The sequence below is a fragment of the Pocillopora verrucosa genome, chromosome 6 (genome assembly GCF_036669915.1).
Source record: "Pocillopora verrucosa isolate sample1 chromosome 6, ASM3666991v2, whole genome shotgun sequence".
Lineage (NCBI taxonomy): Eukaryota > Metazoa > Cnidaria > Anthozoa > Scleractinia > Pocilloporidae > Pocillopora > Pocillopora verrucosa.
In genome coordinates, this window is record NC_089317.1 from 22333277 (window position 1) to 22355054 (window position 21778).

At 36.8% G+C, this 21778-nt stretch overlaps 1 protein-coding gene across 1 annotated transcript; it reads right to left on the reverse strand.

Annotated features, from left to right (window-relative positions):
* Positions 1 to 49: 49 nt before the first annotated feature.
* Positions 50 to 21475, reverse strand: LOC131783570 (BOS complex subunit NOMO3). The gene is made up of 38 exons (XM_059100330.2): positions 21293 to 21475; positions 19813 to 19902; positions 18796 to 18841; positions 18584 to 18684; positions 17684 to 17747; positions 17032 to 17071; positions 16357 to 16429; positions 15765 to 15842; positions 15573 to 15647; positions 14993 to 15139; positions 14716 to 14805; positions 14241 to 14294; positions 14014 to 14127; positions 13513 to 13598; positions 13140 to 13194; positions 12045 to 12170; positions 11388 to 11529; positions 10956 to 11029; positions 10396 to 10447; positions 9908 to 10044; positions 8917 to 9001; positions 8069 to 8132; positions 7735 to 7833; positions 7186 to 7326; positions 6879 to 6958; positions 6441 to 6603; positions 6099 to 6135; positions 5634 to 5723; positions 5095 to 5208; positions 4815 to 4877; positions 3956 to 4020; positions 3750 to 3807; positions 3548 to 3631; positions 3132 to 3218; positions 2413 to 2523; positions 1785 to 2006; positions 1525 to 1617; positions 50 to 621 (listed from the first exon to the last, which is right to left on the reverse strand). The coding sequence occupies exons 1-38, from the start codon at positions 21467 to 21469 to the stop codon at positions 499 to 501; spliced, it is 3600 nt and encodes a 1199-aa protein (XP_058956313.2). The 5' UTR covers positions 21470 to 21475; the 3' UTR covers positions 50 to 498.
* Positions 21476 to 21778: the final 303 nt, after the last annotated feature.

Consider the following 21778-nt stretch of genomic DNA (forward strand, 5'->3'; position numbering starts at 1 on the left):
TTCATAACTACATAATATGTCACTTGCAGTATCTCACCAAACTCCACAATGATAATTAACTAAATTTATTACATTGTTAACGGGGTAAGTTTATCTAGTGGTCAAAGTTTGCACGAGTTCGGTAAAAATCCTTTCAATGAGGCCTAATTTCCCCTTGGAAGCTACAAGAGGTGTCAGAGACTAACCAAAAGTTTTTATGCCTTTCTTAGACTATTCAGAGAACAATACTGTTCAGAAAACAATGCCGACAGACCGTAACAACCGGAAGCGATTATCACGACAACACCAAGCGCGTCACAGAACTCGCTCGATGAGCAATGACGATACGAAGTATTCTCTCGTCGCTTTTCACCAAGAGCACTCTTGTGACAACTTAAACATACAAATGTAAAAGGGACGTTCTTGCTTGGGATGTTTCTTCAGGTATCGTGTAAATATTCAAATATTCGTTGTGACGCATTAAAATAATTCGACATAATTCCTAGACCCTACTTTTTGTTATCTTCGTCGCGTATCTTTTGGTTTCTTCTTGTTCCTGTAAGGATCCTCGAACTGAGCCTGTAGTTGGTCGGCGGATACTCCCTGTATGAATTGAGGTACTTGCTGGATGAAAGGAATGAGCTGAAGATAAAAAAGAAAATAAATAAGTCGCATTTTTCCGCCCTTAAAAATGTGACGTTCTCTTCCGTCTTTTGAACCTGTTTGTATTTCCTTACTTTTTACACGGGCAGCTGTGCCATTATATAACATCATTGACAGCGTAGTTCAATGTCAGTGACTGAGAAACTACGCACCTACCCCTCCCATAACATAACAACAGTCAACTGACAACAAGTTAGGGTTAATGTTGGGTTAGGGTGCACAGTTGGTCAGGTACTGACATTGGTCACAAACGGAAAATTCATCTCTCATTTTACTCAGTTAATATTTTCAAATATCCAACAGCAATTTATTAAACTAATTCTTATTTACAACTATTCACTTATTTTTTAATTGTTGCACAAATGAAACAGACCCGAAAAGATTAGATTCTTGCCGTTTGACATTCGCATTAACGTTGCTCTCATTTTAATAATAATAATAATAATAATAATAATAATAATTTTAAAACTTAATATAACGCCTTGTAACATTAAAATGATCAAAAGCGCTGATCAACAACCTTGTTGTAAAATTTAATTATTGTTATTTTGTTGGTACCTACGGTTTTACAATTTCTACGTTCATTTCTGATTGTTTCACGAAGAGAAGCTGATAACCTTGACCAGGCTTCTGCTTTGACACAAGTTTGATACAAGAGCGCTTATCTAGAGAAAGCAGTCTACCTCAGAAGCGGACATGAAAATAAGATTGAGCTTACAGTAGTTTACAGTAGCTGTAAGCGTGATTTGGACAGTCTTTCCACTAAAAGCCTGGAACCAATCGAAACTGTTACAACAGAAAATAAACGCGTGGTTATCTATAGATACCCGGTTTCCGCCTCATCATGACAATAAAAACGTAAACGGTTCCAGTTTTACGTACCTTATTGTGGTTCACAGCTAACACAATCAGAATCACTAACAAAGGTAACGTCAGAAATGATCCTTGGCTTGGTTCCGGTTCAACTTTACGCGGCTGAGGGAAATTAGAAAAAACGAAACAAAAAAAGATCGATTAAAAAAAAAAAAAAAAAGGGCATCAATGAAATAAAGCATTTCCCTGAACGACTGGTGAATTTGACTCAACAAATGCGAGTAACAGTTCACATCCGGGATGCAGACAAATTGGGAAGCACGTCATACCTGTGGTTCAAACTTGAACGTAACATGAGCCCGCACTCCAGTGGCAGTGACCGTAGATTCAGGTCGGATGTACTGATAGTTAAGTGATGAGAGGGAAGACTCCAAACGAACGATGTACACTTGTCCATCATTAGGTACTGACGGAAACTGGAAGTAACTGGCCACACTCACGGGAGTCGTGAATACTGGAGTCTCTGGATTACTCTCTGGAGACAGCGTTACCTGAGTTTTAAAATATCGTGTTGAGTTATTCATGGTCTCCTTTAAAACATTCAAGTGCATTACATTTCTTACCCAAAGTTCATGCGCTGTGGGAAATTCCGGAATGACATCAGTTAAATGACTTACAAAGCCCTCTTTTTTCTTTTTAATTTGATGTTCAGAGGAATAAACCCTTGAAACAAACACCTTTTGTACCGAGGGGTAAGAAACATCCAAAAAGGAAAGAGGAGAGAGAAGGTTAAGGAAGCTGACCAGGATTTCGAATAACAAAAACTTAGTGAAAAATGAGCAAATTTACACTAGGTGAAAATACCGCCCCCAAGCCCCTGACACGCTGGATTTCTTGAGCACGAGTTGAAAATTCACATCGCTGTTTGGAGGTGCGGCAATAGATTTTAATACTCACCTTTAGAGATGAAACGAATTTACTGTCCGTATCCACATTTCCTGTAATTTCAAATTGATTGATGTGACGGAAGGCGATCATGTTAACATTCTGAAGGTCTGTTGAAGACACCTGTTAACAAAAAAAAGAAATTTTAACTCGTATGACAATAATTTTTTAACTTCTAATGATAAACCATCTCAGGAGACTAATGCTGGTTAATTTAATTCCTGTGTTCGCAACGATTAATGAGTAACACTTGGAGAAAAAAAAAACTCTCGTAAGTACAGTTAGCCTTCAAGTGAATGGTCGCACACGTTAGGGCTCTCTCCATTCATTCATAAACTTAGTGGATTTAATAGAATTTTGCACATTAGACATGAACCACGATGACACTTCCATTCACGGAGCAAAGAGTTACAGCTTAATTACACAGCATATCAAGCAAAATCATACGAAAGTATTGCTGTGTAGCATTCATGCGATAAGCGTCTAATTCTCCTTACAATATCACCCCTGAATCACTCTTTAAGGTCACGAGGATAAAGGAAATTATCACCAACTAAAGAAACTCATGATTGCTAAACAAATTCTCCTTGTCAGCACCTTGGGAAATGTATAGAGAACAGCAAAGAGAATATGCATACTAATGTTAGGGTGTAAAGGGTAAAACTGTGACAACAAAAACAAAACAAATAAATAAAGGAAAATGAAAAAAATAGAACTATCTCAATCCTGACCTGTATATCAATAAATGACGGGGAAGCTCTCTCGATATGCGGATTGCTGTCTCCGATCTTTACTCGAACTCTGTACATACAGCCAGGCTGAAAATAAACAGTCTTTGTCATTCCAAACCAAACAACTCGCGCAATCTTTGGATAACAAATATTTAGGGATAACATTGGTGTTGCTTCACTTTACGCTGTGATTGGTCTAAAATTTCAACATCTAAAAAACTAAAAACCACTCGAGAGTTGGTTATCCGCGTTTTCCGGTGCTCAAGGTATTGATTCCTCATTGATTGTATGTGGTGCCAGCCTTGGGTTTTCGATGGCTGTGGCGATTTTATTACCTGTTTTTGGTTGCACGAAACTCTCTTTCTTACGCTCTTACAACCAAAACAAGAAACTCATATTTTTAGAAGCGTAGTAACCTGAAGTCCACGTAATCGGTATTGTCCATCTTGATCTGAAACTGTTTCTTCTTGAAAAGATTCGCAACTTTCCAGACCGATCGCCTGAAATATAAAGATGGTTCATATTACACTTAAATTCAGATTGTCAAAAATACAACTCTCACAGAGTTCCTTAGTATCAGATTCTACGAAAAAATAATGTAATATCCTAAGCACGTACCTCAACAGCCACGCCTTTCTCTGGTTCACCATTTAGCGAGGAAATCGCCCCAAAACAGCTGTAAGGAAAACAAAAATTATCTATATGTGAAGAGAGTTGTCTGTTCGTCTTGTTACAAGCGTGGGACCAAGGAAAAAAATGAGTCACCAAACAACAAAACAGACACCCACTTGAAAATTGCTCCATTACAAAGCCTTTTTTTTTACCTAAACGCAACTCTTTTTCCTTTGACCTGCAGTTGAACAATTGAACCTTCACCCACATCAATCATCTGTGAAGAACAGTAAATACTTATCAATGAACAGCTCTCCAGTTTAGAGTGACTATTAATTACAAGCATAAAAGATAAATCTGCGAAACAATTTCCAAACTAGTCACGATTTTTTTTCGCTATGAAAAACTGAGTCTTTTTTTTTTCAAGTTTATCATTTGTAATCCGTGTTGAAGTCTTTCACTCCCATGAATGACTAAGACAGATTTTTTCTTTAGTATATCAATACAATATCAAGCGTAGAAAAAGTGAGTACATAGAAAATCTCTATCAGGGGATTGTGGGTTGATCCAATACCAAATCTCCGAACTAACGTCATGAGAATTGTATAGCAGACAGTAAGGAGAATTACTACTCAGATCTTAGGAGTAAAAGAGTTTAGTTTTTTTCCATCCTTTAAAAAATCTGGTTCGATTTTGGTTTATTGATACCTTCTAGGTCTCTGTTTGTCATAGCAAAATATTATTTGGAAATTTGCCTAGGATTAACGAAAGTAACGAACAATCTCTAAAATTTAACGCAAGATTCTTTACATCGAAGACGAAAATAGGAGCTTGAACCTCTCTTGAAAATAGAGCCCTTCCATGTGAGACTTTTCTCTAGCATTTGAAAATCACCCGCTTCCCCTTTACGGCGTTGCTATGTGGTTTTGGTATCGAGATAGCAAAAACGAGTCAATTTTCAGTTGTGAACAGTTACATAACTGCACCACTTACCAGAATAAGAACACCAAAGACTACAAGGATCCTTGCAAACGTAAAATCAAGAAGAAATTATAGATGTCCCATACTGACCTGCGAAGGAGGCGTGAAGGTGTATTCCTTTAACATCGGACGGAAAAAGTATTGTCCTGGGCCCTACAAGACAAAAATACATCAGTAGTAAGAGACATTTTCAGTTGAATGTCGAAAGGATTCCGAGATTTCTTTAGCTTTGCTTTCCCTCAGTCACTGATTGATCAAGGTGGTTTCCCAAGCGGCTACAATAATGTACGCGTTCGTATACTTGATTCCGCTCGGTTTTCAAACTCTATGAAGCCTACATAGGAAAATTTGCATCACTAACTGTACTAACCAAGTTGGCGAAGACCATGGAGCCATTTTCCAGAGTGAGATTGTTACTGCGAAACTGTCCTGCACTGAGTGACAGAAGAACTGCTGATAATGGCTGGCCGTCTTCATCTGTCACCTGAAATAGAACAAATCAATAAATAAACAAACTGAAACAAATTTTAAGCGTAGAACCCAAAGTTTCAATGCCAATTTTTATGTTAACTTTTAAAAAGTACAAAAGAAAACTTTCAAATACCTGAATGAATCACACAAAATTAGTTAATTCATAAATTCGCTTGATCTGATAAGTCAAGTAATTTCCTTCTATCTCTACTTTATGTGTATTTGTAAATTAGTTTAAAAAATTTGGTCTTAAATCAGGAAAAACAGCCTCAAGCTGACGCTGTTTTCGATTATCACAAGCTTCCTGGATAACGTATTGAAATTGTGGAGAGAAGTCAGTGGTCATTCAAGGGAGTTGAACGCTTACGGTCACACAAAATAGCTGATAAAAAAAACTTTAAGCGACGTTAGTAAGTTTACACCCCCAGTCGCTCTTACCGTAATGTCAATCTGCCCAAGCTTCAGCGCTTGAAAATCTCCCTTCTTGCCAGCCGCAGGACTGAGTACAAAACCTGCTTTGCTCGCAGCCTGTGAATAAAAAATACAAGCACAAATAATGGCACAAACCCTAAATCTGGTTCATAATTCTCTCTCTAGATCCTCAAAACTTTCTCCTAAATCGGCTTAGAGAATTTGGTGTAATATTAAAACGAGCCTCTCCTGCTGATAGATATGTCTCCTCTCATCACCCGTTCGTAGCAAAATAGAAAAGTTACATCCTCGAAAAAAAAAAAAAAAACTCTGGGAGTGATATCTCTGGGTTCAAATGGAGAGGACAGATTTCAAATTAAATAAACTTTTGAATTTCGCGGGCCATACAGTGAAATACGAACCGCTAAATTGATCAATCATTGCGCACATCCTAATGGAGATATGTAATAAAACTTATTCCACATTACTCACCAGCGAGTATTCAACGCCACCATGCAAGGGACCCACCCTGTTTCAGAAAAAAAGCATTAGTCTCAGTGAGTGTTACCGCACAGATACCAAGATAAGGATTGAAAAATGATCACCACACCAAGAATTTCTTGCGAAAGACGTGATCTTTGAGATTAATTAAAATCTGCCTGCTATCTCTTCTTAATCTCAGTGGTAAAATATGTAAACCGCAGCAAACCCTTCGTGCAGTTATCAGCTCGGATTAATATCATCTCGTCTGTCTGTTTGTCCATCTGCTTCATGAAAGGCTTTGTGTGCTTGCTGTTTATCATAGATTTCACATAAAGGAATCGTTACACTAACCTATATTTTCCATTCGTGTCTGTTTCCACTTTAATATCGGTAATCGGCTGCTCTCCGCCTGAGGAAATGACAATCTGCACGCCACTTAGGGGAGGGGTGATTTGTCCCTCAATGAACACACCCTTTCTTCCTTCAAACTCAGCCCATGCTGCCGGACAGTCATCTGACAAGGATAAAAAAAACACACATCTCTGGTCATAACATGCGAAAGAGCAGATGCTATTTTTTTCCTAGTTTTCGTACGCCCTCGTCAACCTTGTGCTGCCCATCAAACAAGGATATTCTTCACAATCACGATTAACCCTTTTAACACCCTAAGATCAGAATGCATATTCTCCACACTGTTCAGTTCGATTCAAGAATTTGATTTCCATTCGATTCCAAAACTAGCTTCGCCAGACCATGTTTTCGCGACTGGTTAATATTTTGTTCCCTTACCAGAGATGGTGACAAGTTTATTCTCAGGGTAGAACAACAGTTCAGAAGACACCGGGGTAATTTCAAATTCCTCGCCGCGCCTGAAAAAAAAAAAAAAAGAAATCCTTTGCTAATCTACTCATGCACTTTGTACAAGAAAATCAAAATTCAACTTGACAATTGCCTGTACGCGGGATTACATGATAAACGCATTATAAAGGCCACAATACACTGTGCCTATCAATCGGAAGTGTATGTGGTTTTAAGTCTAGCCCTTCACCACTCGATGAAAAAGAAAACAAAAACCACCGCACCAGCGTTCATTTACCTTGCCCAATGTGAAAAGTTGTATGAAAGCTGTTGTTTTTCCTCGTCTGGTTTGCTACTGTTTGCATCACTAGAATCTTTCTTTTCATTTGATTCCGGTTTCAGTGGTCCAAGGATGGTGACTTCTTTGGACTTCAGGGACCTTGTTATACAAAAAATTAAAATTTACCATATTCTGTTGTTGTTTTTTTATGTGTAAGTTCCTCTTGGACTATTAATATATTATCACCCAAATATGGAATGGAGAAACTTCAACTTAACACTGCTATACGACTGCAACTAAAGAATGCACCCTACGGTAGTAAGCAGAAGCATGTCCAGTAATTCCCCAAGATTATTACAGTCATGATCTCCTTTGCCTAACTGAAGGCAAATCAAAGAACCTCGAACATCATTTTCTGTCCTTTCAACTTTGCTGTCACAAAAGATCTTTGATATGACACGAAACTCTCCTGACTAACCTACAGGGTTAGCAGTCAAATCTTACAACAACGAAGACAACAGTCGTAAAAGTTAAGCTTGCCATGAACATCACAAAAACTATCCAAACCTGATTTTTATTGTAATGTCACTCATAGGTTCTTGAGTCTTGACTGTGCCAGAGAGCAAATGTTTGATGGCTGTCAGTGTCAACACAGATGGCGCAGAGCTGGAAACAAAAATATGTCGTTGGAATTAAGCCAGTTAATGAGAACTTGTTCTTAGATCACAGTTCCTTGTTCACTATGCTCTGCGATGGAATCTAGAAAATTGCACCACCCTTCAATCAATCGAACGCAAAACTAAAATAACAAGCGGCTTTGCCACTTGAGTTTTCCTTCTCTGAAAACGGGTTATGTGCATTGTTCCCTTCATTTCTCTTCACTAACAATGAGCAAACTTACGTATTATACTTGAACACTTCTTGCTCAAACTGATGGCATGAACGTGGCATCAGGTTGTAAACTCCTGCACATCACAATAAAAAAACTGAAATGAGTTAAATGAATAACTGAAAAAGGGAGGAAAGTTTTTAAAGAAACCGTGGTGATGTAACGATGGGGGAGGGGGAGGGGGAGGGGGAGGGGGAGGGGGAGGGGGAGGGGGGGTGATCACTCGATAATTCGGTTTTCAACTGAGTTGATTATTTAAAGAGATTCTACAAGTGACGTTCCGAGCGTTAGCCCTTCGTCAGAGCGAATAGAGCGTTAAGACCTGCAATTAAATGGTGTATAGAAGCCACAAGGAATACTAATCTTCGACTACCGAGATCTAGAATTCTAACTCTTCCAACTATGACTATAAATGTTCTTGTTGGCTACTCCTGAGGATTTAAAATGCAATGTTACACGTACATCCAAACGATACACATGCAAATGTACCAGAGTTTAATATATTACATGCACTCCTCACTAACTGCCTGATTACGATTCAAAGGGTATGTTAACAGGATATTTGGAGATCGGAGATCAGAGAATTCTTTAACGAAATGTCGATGCCTCTGCCTTTTTAGTTTATTTAGACGTGGAGCCGTCAAAGAATTTATAATATTCTTCTCCTAAACCATTCTTGAGCATTAGAAGTGTGACAAAAAGTTCCAGATAAAAAAAATGAAGGGCTACGCTAAGTAACGAAAGGAAGAAAATTGTTTGAGACAAAACCTGTTCAGTGTAACTCTATCCTAACAAGAAATACTAGTGACTTCAAAATGGACAGGCACTCCACAACGTTCGTGGGGTAGAAAATCTGTTACCTGGCTCCTTCAGACAGAAAGTCTTGGTTCCCTTTGGTAAGTCAAAGGAGTCCACCATTTCTTTGTGAGACTCAAGTGAGAAAAACTGCGGAGAAAATAAATTTTTAGCAAAATTGCTCCAGTCATCATTTGTCTACAATGAACTGAATTGTACTTCTTCTGTGAGTGGTCGCTAATTATACCCTATTGGAGCACAAACGCACTTTCATCCTGAAAAAACGTTTTCTCTGTTCTCTCAAAACACAGCATAACATTTTAACAATGGCTGCAAGACCAATTTTCATGCAAAACTGAGCGAAAGATCACTTGGATAAAATTGTGGATGAGCTGTTTTCGAGCAAGGTACGAATTCATGGGCAGAAACGCGTTTGTAGCGACTTCAAAACCTAACCTAACAAGGTTAATTATAGGACGGTCAAGCGATAAGTCGTAAACCCATGGTTGAAATTATGCCATCAAACTTTTTTGTTTGCTATCCAAAACAAACACATTCTACTTTATCAGATGTCTGCTAAGTTAAACACTTCCATTCGCCTCCCCCCCCCCCCCAACGGTTGGAGGCCCGAGAAGGAACTGACCCTTGAGTAAAATGACTTTTTTTTAAGGGGGGGAGGAGGAGGGGGTAAGTTTCTAAAGCAACTGTGGTGCTGCGTCAGTGGGAGAGTATAACAGGGTAACATAGTATTGTCAACTGAGTTGATAACGTAAATTGCCCATTATGAAGAGTTAAAAAGCTGAAGTTTCGAGCGTTAGCCCTTCGTCAGAGCGAAGAGCCTGTTAAAAGAGTAGGGTTGACATGATTTTCAGATGGCCATAAAGTCTGAGATTTAGGTTATTAGGTAAGATATGATAATCTTTTTCCTTACAGATGAAGATTATTTTATCTTTTGATGACACCGATGGTACAAAAGTGAACACAAACGTGCATAGCAAATATAGAATACACAAGGCAATTGTATATCATAAAAAGTTGTTGTACTGCAGTACTTACCAATGTTATGTCATGAGATAGGATACACTTTAAAATATATCCAGACTGTACAAACTGAAGGTCAGAGACGTCTGCTTCAGATACTTGGAACTCAAACGATGAACTTTCCCAGCACCAAGATTCCTCTAACACTGACACTAAAAACCATGAAAATAATCAACCTCATCAAGGTGAAATGTTGTGATTGTAAAAGCCTTCCACAATTGACAGCGTAGATAAATATCATCACCGAATAGCGAGACATGGGAACAAGTTTCTTTGCCACCCCACCCCCCCCACCCCCCCGTGAAACTCTTGAGTCATAAAGAATCACCTTTGAAGAGAAAGAAACATCAAAATTAAAGTTTGCAAAAGATAAACATGAAAAAGAACAATTAAACCAATTAAACCAATAGGCAATGAACGTGGTTAAAGATGGCCAGAAAAACCCAGGCTACTTTTTTGAAGAAGTCCAAACCAAATGTAGTTCTTTTAAGACAAGACAATACCTTTATATTTTCCAGGAAAGACATCTTTAAAGATAAAAGAAGTTTCAGCCACCTGCAATTAATATTAAATTTAATGGTAACTTATTTTTGAGTGGAAGAGCAGGGCATGAAAAGTTAAGTGACTAATACCGCATTCACACCAAAGCTTTAAGATATTCTTAAACTGTTTTGTTAAATGCAGTTGAAAATTGTTTTCTTCATGCAGTACAGCTCAGAGGTACAAGGCCCAAAATGCACGCGAAAAGCGCGTTTAAAAAAACGCACACATGCCTGCAGCTTTTTAAAACGCGCGCAAAAGAAGCTCATTAGAATGTATGCGGTGGTTTTCTGTTTTACCCTGTATAAGCTGCTCAGACCGATGTCTGTCGACTTGAAATTTAGCACATTGAAATTAAAAGTTATTGACTGCTTGAAACCTAAAGATAAATCAGTTTTTCAGTTTTCTGTTTCTGATTTTAATTCAGTTAAACCCGCCTTCATTAAACACGTTTTTCTGTGTCAATGGGGTATTAATTTACCCAAAATAATCAATGCAATGATGAGCTAAAACATATCTTTACCTGGACTTCTGCTTTTGGAAGGCCTGGATTTGACACTGATTGAAGTGTAACAGATACTCCGCTACAAGAGCCACCTGTGCAGACAAGCAATAAAAAAATGAACTACTTTAACGAGGTAGAAATACGTGTCACTCATACTGTTAATTGTACATTTGAATAAGGCAATTTTACGAAAATTTGAAACATTTCACCGCAAAAAGCGAGTCACCTTTGTCTGTGTGGGTAGCTATTGGATTGAATACGCGAAAGTTTTTAAGGGTACGGGAAATCTTTTCCCTAACAGACTTTCATCTTTTTAATGGAATGCCTACTAAGAACATACAGGTTACATGAAACCTCATATGCCCAGAAAGTTTTTCAAACTTAGTACGAAATCTTTCTCCTGATACTGATAACAAACTATAGCTCATCTACATGTTAGCAACAACTTACCAATACACTTGACAGTCCCAGTAACAGTTGCCCTGAACTGTGAGAATGTTATACCAAGAACGGGACTGTTCTTTATTGTCACTACTTGTTCTTTGGGGGTCAATGCCAAGCCAGCGGCGACTTCTTGCATGGTTATTATTGGCTAAGAAATAAATGAATACAATATTAAGTAAGTCAGTATGAGTAGAAGAACAAATTTGTTGTCAAAAAGCATTCGCTGCAATTTAGTAAACAAGGGATTTGGAGAAACGTCTGCCTCTTTTGCCACTATCGTCCGATTTTAAACACCAGTGTCTGGTTTTGGACACTACAGGTGGCGTTTCAAATGTAGACTCTAGTATCCGATTTCCAATTTTGGACACCAGTGTCCAATTTCCGATTTAAGACACTAATGTCTGATTTCCAACTTTAAACACAAGTGTCTCATTTCAGGTTTTGGACACTGATGTCTGATTTGTGATTTTAGACACTAGAGTCTGATTTCCAAGTTTATACACTAATGTGCAATTTCTGATTTTGGACACTGGAATCCAATTGTCAATTTTGGACACTAGTTTCCGATTTTACACACTATTTTACTTTGATTTATCAAAGTTTTTAGGATATCAATATTATTTATGGCAGAGTAATAAATCCTTTTTCTTACTATCATGTTACCTGAATCGTATGAGTCCCTGGTGATACTTTAAAGCAAAAGTTGCCACTTTCATCAACTGAGGTAGACATTGACCTTGTGGCAATCGAAGCTCCTTCTGTTTGTAGAATCATTTTACGTCCTTTCAACTTCATCAGGTAAAAAAACAGAATAAAGAATTAATAATTAATATTACAAAGTTGCACATCTTTGAACGCACCTCAAATTCTTTTAATCCTTGCAATGATCTCTCTTTCCTGTAATTACATCACAGGTTCAACTAAAAAGACTCCTTCTGTCATTTCATTTTTTAATTTCTATTACAGGAAACAAGAGCTTAGAGATGATCAAATCCCAACACCAGTGGCTTCTTACAGAGCACATCTGTTACTCAGTGCAAGCCTGCTCTGAGACAGGGCTCCAAGCTTATTTTTTCCAAAACGTCGCTTTTTGGTGATTATCAATCTTGAAATGGTCACCGTAAAAAAAAAATGGTTTGACCCTCCCCCCCCCCCCCCCAAAAGAAAAATTAAATTAAAAAAATTAACAAAACCCTCATCAACGGGCGGACATTACATTTTGTACTAAATGGGGTATCTAGTGTGCCGAAGAATACGTTTGCAACACTTTCATTTTCCAAATTGATACGTTTACTCACTCTCTGTTTTAAAGACTGAAATAATATTCAAGAGAAAAAGGATGAAGTGGCTCTAATGTCCGGTAGCAAAAACGATTTACAACAAAGTTTCTGGGACTGGATTAAGACGCTTTCGTTCTATCACCCAGCTGAGAAATATCTCTCATTTGAAATGAGCTGAACTATTGGTATTAACACATCCATATTGTAAATAAAATCTTGAGTCACTTAATAGTTAGACACCATAATTCGTACTGCAAAGTTGAAGGTTAGACTAAAACACTTCATCACCTAAAGAAGACTAGCAGTAAGCAGTCGAAACGTCACGTTCCACATCTGAAGTGACCACATCATGACACAAACGATTATGTTTCCCTTTTGAAGTGTTATTTACCACAATGAAAAACCACAACCTATTTTGTGCCAAAAGTATAGCATTCACTTCATATGGGTTGGTCAACAGAAAAATAACTATGCATACCTGAGTGACTCCAGGAGGAAACTCATCAAATTTAAGAGCCCCACACAAATGATATCTGCAACCAACAAAAAAAATGTCTATGGATGAATATAAATATATAAACCATTTTTACAGTATATTCATAAAAACACACTGAAATAGGGATCAGTAGATTTAAAAACGATACAAGATAACTGGACAAATGTAAACTGTAAAAGATCCATCTGAAAAAATTAATGTCACACGACTGTCCAAACTTTCACTTTTTGCTTTTGCATGGTACGGTTTTGACAGTTTGTCTGTAAATGATAGACATTTATTACTATAAAGTAAACAAATATATAAATCCATTAACAAGAAAACTTAGAGAATTTTCCAATCAGTCTAAACTTACGCTTGTGGAGTTATCTCTGGTAGCCTAGGAGTGTTTGGAGTCACTTGAACTTTAATGGAGTTGAAAAAGAAGTGTTCTTTGCTTGCCTGCAAATGTGAAAACCCCATTGGCAAAGATATTCTGCTTACATTAACATAACCAACCAGGGAGTGACATTTGGTCATGATGAGCCACTTCTTAGTTTGGGGTAATCCTGAAAAGGTTGTTTTTCAATGACTGGATTTTTAACAGCTTGAACAGAATCCATTATCTGATTCAAGGGTTGTTATCGATGGCAATGACTAATGTCTCCAGTTCTAAATCAATCTGAATGGAAGACTCCTACTTGTGTTGTTGTTACAAAAACAAAAATCCTTAGAAAAAGAATGAACCACCTGATTGATTACATTTCTTGAATAGTAAACAGTAAGGCACAAACAAAGTGATTCATAGCATGCATAGCATTCATGGTACTCAGCACTTCAACATTTAAGAAAAGGTTAAACCTTATCAATGTCTCACCTGAATAGTGTAAGCTCCAGCTGTAACATTATTTAACACATAAACACCTTCTGCAGTTGTTTTTGCAGTAATTTCTTCACCAGCTGTAATGCTCACATCTGCAATACCTTGCCCCTTCAAAAAATTATAACAAGATTGTCATTCATACATGTACCTTGCACTGTCCTCTGCTAGAGTAAAATCTTCTTTTTTTTCTCCTTCTAAGGGGGGGAAACTACCTGTCTTACCTCTGCTGTAAGAACTTGACCAGTAACAGAAAATCCATGCACTTGGAATGGAGTCTGCATGCAGGTAAAAGAAAAGAAGTATTGATGAGAGGTTTAGACAACATATATATTGAATTGATTGATCCATTACCAGTGAATTAACTGCACTCCTTGAATTCAATGCACAGAAATTATTGCCAATGCATACAGCAGCAACTATTCCACTACATGAAGAGTTTTGTATTAAATCCAACTTGATGATTCATTAAAACAGACTACAATTCCTTGATATAATCCAATCCTGTGTTGTCTACAACCACTAAGAGAATTGTCAGCTTGAACAAGACTGAGTTCATTTCAGAATATGTCATGATTTTTAAGTAATAGTTATTTTTTAAGTAAACCCTTCAACTCCCATATCAAATTTGTAATTCTCCTCACTGTCAACCATACATTTCTTATAATATTAGTTTGGAGAATTGATTCATGTCCTCACCTTTAACACAACACTTTTGTAATTGACAGAGAAAGTAAGCTTTGAGGGAACCACATCAAATGTTATGAGTTCTCCTTGGTAATATGGAACCTAAAAAAAAGAGAACAAAAAGAATTTATTTGCATGTAAATCAACCATTGATAAATTCAATGTAGACCATGCCAATGCAGAAATCTAAAGTTCTTCATTCCTCATGGGAACTCAGAATTTTTTTGCAGTCTTACAGTGATGACAAAACAAAAGAAAACATCTCTCCCTACAATCATTTTGTTTTTACCAGTGTGTACTCTCCACTCGGAATGCTGGGGAAGACAAACAGTCCATCAACACCAGACTTGACACGGCAAAGAGGCACATCAACCTCCATTTTTGTTTTAATGATCTCTACTACGTCAGGGGGGATATCTTCACATCCAGGAAAGTTCTGAAAAATGAACATGTTTTTCTCATTGGTGGAAAATCATCCCTTTGGAAATACATGTGATTGTGGCACAGACACTTTGCTGACAATTAATGCCTATAAATCACAGGTATATTTGAAAAGTCTAGTTTCCACTCAAACATGTACATTTCCATCAGTCAAATAGCACATTTGGCGCTACTTGAATCAAAACTGACATTTTTAAGTACAACTAAAGAGCTGGTTGCTCAGACAAAATGAATGGTACTAAAATCATTTTAGCATTCCATGAATTAACAGAAAAATTGATTATAACATGTCCATTACGTGAAAAGTTAAAAAAAAGTCAGCTTTTAATTTAAGTCTATCTCAAAGCCCAGGAAACAAACTGTAAGCAAGGCTTGATGATATCATTATGTAAACAAGTCATGTCCTTATCAGATTCACTTTTTCATACCTTTTGGGTTACAGATTTAGAGAACAGAAGAAATCCAACATCTTGAATAGGTTCACCATCACTCAAAACATGACCCTGGAAAAAACAATTAATACTTTTAATTTACATATATATCTAGGTCCAACAATTTTTAGTGTGGTGTAACCAAGTATGTGATCTAAACAATAAGGTATGTGAATTATCTGAACTTACTTTAACATCATATCCTGAAACTACTATCTTATCAACAACATCAACATTGCTGGACTCCACTGTCACTTCTGCTTCAGCCTGATGAATTAAAAAAAAAAAAATCATGAAAGAGCTAGTTGAGTGAAAAGTTCACGTTATGTATGCCATAATAATTTCTATTTCCAATGTGCTAACCCAGTTAATGTTGTACACACCATAACATTTTCCTGCTTAAAAGATAAGTTGCTCTGCTAAAAACAAAATTAGCTAGGTTTGCACACTGCAAGTTTTAACTAATGCATGTATGGAAAGAATTTCACTTTCTCTCTGGATCCAGCTCCCCAAATTTAACTCAACTGAAACATGATTCGCTGATGGAATATTGTCTAAATTGAAACCTCTCAATGAAAGTGAGATGCAGTAATAAATAAGCTGCTTTTTGGCCAAATGTAGTACACATATTTTCAGAATTCAGGTAGAAAGTTTAGAAGAATTCTTCATAGTTTCCACAATTTATACTCATAAGTCAAATGCCAGCATGTCTTTCCTCTTCTACTGCATACCAGTTATTTACCACCATTAATTTACCACTTGTTGAACAATGTAAACTTACATTTTCAAAAGTCCATGAGGAGTGGCTAGCCTTTACATGGTATTTTCCAGGCATGACTTGAGAAAAACTGAAACTATTAATCAATGTTAGAGAGATCAGAGTTGTAACAATAACAACAAATCTTTCATTGCAAAACAAATAGGCAAAATGAAATAATAACCAAATTTTTTCAATAATTAGCAGTCAATTTTCAAAAATAAGTGATATGATATATTTCATTTGTCAAGAAACTAAAAAGCTTTTGTAGATGATTTCCAACTGACTGACCGACACATGTAACATGTATGTGCAGTTATACACTGTCTTAAAGTGAATACATGAGTACACCTTTGCACACTCACTACTTTTTGTATAGTTCGAACATGTAACACTGTTCAATATTGTGAGAATGTCGAGGAGAAAGAAATACTTCTGCAAAGTGGCTGGCTTTAAGTAGGCTGTACCAAGAAGTGTTATCTTTTGAAAAGAAAATGGCTGCTCAAAATACATACATGTATTTATGTAAATGTATTGAAAGAAACTTTTGTATGCACATTTAAAATAATTTCAACAATGAAACACGAAACATATTTAAAATGCTTCACATGTTTCAGTTTTGGATAATCATTTTTTTATAAGGTCTTAAATAGTGTGATAGTTTTTAATACTCATATTGTAGCACATAGTTTAACTTACAATCCTCCTTCTGCAGTGACTGTCTTCCTTTGTTTATCACCTAAAAAAAAAGTAGGCATTAATTGACAGTTTCAAAAATATACATTGTCTTATTTCATTATTTTCCTTTCAGAAACCTCTAGGATCACCTTTCAATTAACAAAGTCTACTCCAAATTAAAATTACAACAGTACAGATGTACATAAATTTCAAGGTTACCAGCACATGTGAGCTACTGAATGCATGACAACTTCAACACAGACAAAGTGTGTAATTCTGCAAACCCCACTCAAGTGGGGTTTGTGCATTCCAGCCTTCAAAGGAAACAATCACGCAATCATTGTCTACTTCTTCAACAGTGCACACACACCAAACTCTTTCTTCATCGACTGCTTCAGCTTTGAAGCCCACAGTTTGTAGAAGCGCCATCACATTTTTAGTCAACCATGCATTTAGCTCATGCAATCAAAACAGGTTTGCAATCGATAAAGCCGGTCAACTTGTTTAGATAAATCTGCAATCAGTTGCTAGGATACTAAGTGGTGTCCAGTGTCCCTGGGTAATTCTAGCACCTCATTGTGCATGTGTCAATTAAGACCAGAATTCTTAACAAATTACACACTTTGGCCGTGTTGAAGTCATAATGGAATCTTCACGTAAACATAAGACAAACCTGCTGATTCCTGCAGAGAAATTTCCACTCCAGATGGTCCAAGTCCTCTACCTTTACTGACAACCTGTTTACCAAAGCTTTGATTAACAAGGTATAATGTACATAACAGTTAACAGTTTGCACTTCTTTGACCCCTTGACCCCTGAGTGACCAGCATCTAATTTCTCCTTACAGTATCACCCCTGAATCACACATTAGAGTCATGAGAATAAAGGAAATGATCACCAACTATAGAAGCTCTTGATTTTTAAACAAATTCTCCTTGTCAGCATTTTAAGAAATGTAAGGAGAACAGTATGGAGAATATACATACTGATGTTAGGGTGTAAAGGGTTAAAGAATCCAATAGGTGGCAATCAAACTGACTGCAATACCTAATGAAGGCTTGAAATAATTTCCCAGCTGGCTCCTGTCAAGTTGTCTGGCTAAAACCTATTTTTACTCAAAGACAATCCATTTTTGACTGAACAAATATCCATTTTGTCATATCTCAATAAATCCCTCTTCTTATCAAACAAATATATTTACCAGCCTCAAGTTCAATGCAGGAAAAGTGATACAGCTCTACTTAAAACCTGAACTAAACTTGGAATTAAAATCATTTTTACATGCTTAACCCTATACACCCTAACATCAGTATGCATATTCTCCACACTGTTCTTTATACATTTCCTAAGGTGCTGACAAGGAGAATTTGTTTGCCAATCAAAAGGTTTCTGCCCTGGTGACCATTTCCTTTCTTCTCATAACCTTATTGTGTGATCCAGGAGTAAATTGTAGGGAGAAATTAGATGTTAGTCACTCTTAGGGTTTAAAGGGTTACACAACTGGACAAAAAGTGCAGCCCTCCAAGAACTACTAACAGACTACACAACCAATTTCTAAGAATTTGAGACCAACCTTTCCAGAGAGTGTGAAACCAGTAAACACAAAGTTTATGTCCTCTCCTTTGCTACATTTATCTGTGGTACCATCTATGTTTAATTCCACACTGTTTGGATCTGCAGGAGGGGGGAAGGAAAGGAAGTATTAATTTAATTATCCATTTAAACACTTATTCAAACTGTCCAATTGCAAATAGAACACATAGGATATAATTTTAACTTTCTTACCAAAACTCCAACCAACAGGAGGCTCAATTTTCAACATAAATACTCCCTAAATTGTGTGAGACAAAAAGCATCATTCAGTTATACACATTTAATGCTATAATTAGGGATACAGAAAAAACTGTTGATTTCATTTCCAACTTAATGAGGCATTTTCTGATGTTAGAGGCACAAAAAGGGAATAAAATTTGACATGTACTTGTAGATTAAGCCTTTAACTCCCAAATCAAATTTTTAATTCTGCTTACTGTTAACCATACAATTCTTATAATGTTAGTTCAGAGAATTTAGTATTACATCAACTAATTATCCCCAAATTGATATTTTTTTTTAATTCTCATCACTTATCTGGTTGATATTGTATTGATATTGTAAGGAGAAATTCTGTCTTGGTCACTCATGGGAGTTAAAGGCTTAAGCCCTGGTTGTTCATGGGTTGGATAACCCTATCCACTGGATAAATCTCTATCTGGTGGATAGTGCAGTACATTTCCTTAGCAGTTATCCAATGGAAAGCGATTTATCCAATGGAAAGCGATTTATCCAATGGAAAGCGATTTATCCATTGGATAGTGTTATCCACTCTTTAAACAACTGGACCTACATGTAGGTGGTCATATATTCAATACTATACATATACCCTGAGTTGGGTTACTGAACTCAGGTAACAGTTATGGAAATATACATGCATGTGGGGTGTGTTCATCATAACTTAGGCATTGTTATTTTTGTCTATGTATGACAAAATCCAGTGTTCAATTAAACCCATGAACATGAAATGGTAGCTAGGCTCACAGATTTAATTCGTATTGACTCATTTTTTTTTAAAATCACAAATACATATAGTTTTAATGTATCCACATATCTTTACATGGCATCCAGATGGAAGTGTGTTAACCCCCTCCTTCAACTTCCCCTAGCTAGAGGCAGGTAGTCAGTCAGTCCAACATGGCACTCAAACTCTGAAATCCCACAGCATCATGGAAGAAGCAACACAAATAATATGGTAGTAACAATTACCTTGTCATACAATGGAATGAGAAAGTAGCCATTGTTTGGTGCACATTCTGTTTGAGACTTGATGATTCCCTGCTTGGTTAACAGCTTCATCTAATGACAATTTAAAGAAAAAAACATTAATTATTTTAGCTCGTTAACTCCCAAATGTGATTAACATGTAACATGTTCATACATTATGTGCAAACAGGTAGCAAGAATACTCAAACTTGTCATGTAAAAGTTGTTATCTTGATCTAACACCAAATTCTCATAACTAATTACTGGGGCTCTGAAGGATTTTCAAAATTTGAGGAGAAATGCAGTATAAAACTTGTCACTATGCGTCAAATGAGTGCAAAATATTGTGCCTATTATAAGCATAATTACTACTTTCAAGATGTATTATTTTTAAATAAAGGATTTCAAAACACAATTGTTAACTAGACTGATATGAGAGCTCCTACACAGATATCCCTCCTTAGTGTCTCAGTTGGCTTTCTCTTCATCTTTCTTTTCACTGACTATACTCGACAAGTACATTGAAACACCTTTAGGGGGTACCCCTTACTTTGCTCCCATATGGTTGAAATAGGGTCCCCCTGAAATTGAAGTGGGGACCTCCCTGATTCATGATTTTGCATGTACTTTTCCCTTTGCTCATGTAATGGATTGTTCTTTACTCTAAGTTGTGTCTTTCAGTTTTGATGTTTCCCCTCATGGAAGGTATTTCAGTTTTTCTCTATCACTTCAAAAGCTTCTACAGTTCACCTATTTTTTTTCAATTTTATTTTAGTTTTATATGCATATCATTGTCATTAATGTAAGACTATTATCATAGTTACCATTATTATTATTATTATTATTATTATCATCATTAGCACTATGATTATCATGTCATTGTTATTAGTTTCAAAACTTGTTGCTCCAACAAATTGTGATAAAATAGAAAATCTAGGTAAGCTCATATCTCACAGATATGAAGTCAGACTGCTATTGTCAGCATGACAGAAAGTTACGATGGGTTATTAAAAAATTAATTTTAACGACCAAACATGCACCTTTACAGAAGATAACACATATCACATGAAAATCACGCCACAACGCCCCTAAGGAAAATAACATAACTATTTTTGGGCGAGTCGTGTCTCCTGTCACTGATAAAGAAACCCATTTGATCGATAGAGATATCATCTAGGAGAGCTACTCCAAATAATATTACTTATTGAGCGTTCCGTGACTAAAGAACACCCTGTCTCGAAGACGGTCCAATATGTTCAATTAAAATCTGTCATTCTGTATTGGAATAAATTAAAGAGAATTATAGGTACTAAAAACAGATTCAAAATGAAGGGATTCCTTTTCTATCTTTAAACATTTAGAATTACATTCGGAATACCACAAAAAAATTACAAAATTTGAAACACGAACGAGCATTCGACTGATGAAGCTGAAATTAAAGTGTATGTTATAATCGATCGTCAGCCGGCATGCCTGTTCGCACCTGTATAAGAGAGTAGTTGATGTCCACGTCTGATTGAACGAATCCTCCGCAACCGACAACATCTTGAGCTTTCGTTGACGACGAGTACCTTAATACAACGATAAGCACCGAGAAAAGAATCAGGCGAGAAAACGACAACATTTTGCTTACAAGAGCCACTGTAGGTGAAGGCGCCATGCTTGAAATGAGGACGCGGCAAGAATAGCTTGGTTACATGGCTTTGAATATTCCTTACACGAAGTAGTAACTTGTGTTCGTTCCCAGTCGATCCGAGAATAGCCTATAGAACGGGCACATTTCTTTTCCAGTTTTTCAGTCGATCGGAGGCAAGTGCAAGGCAGCACAAAGTGCGGGTCATGCAAAAGGGAGGGAGCGTAAGATAAATAAATAAATAAATAAACAGTAAATAAAAAATTTCTTCGTTCCCGTCTAGCGCTTGTCTCCGTTCGCTTGTAAAACACAAACAATTACGCCTGTTCTGCAGGC

Excerpts from the sequence above, each read along its gene's own strand:
- LOC131783570 (XM_059100330.2), bottom strand. The coding sequence starts at position 21,469 with ATGGCGCCTTCACCTACAGTGGCTCTTGTAAGCAAAATGTTGTCGTTT. Across the intron at positions 4,021-4,814 it reads CCTTCACGCCTCCTTCGCAG|ATGATTGATGTGGGTGAAGG; the intron begins GTCAGTATGGGA and ends TGTTCTTCACAG. Across the intron at positions 3,632-3,749 it reads AGAAAGGCGTGGCTGTTGAG|GCGATCGGTCTGGAAAGTTG; the intron begins GTACGTGCTTAG and ends TTTATATTTCAG.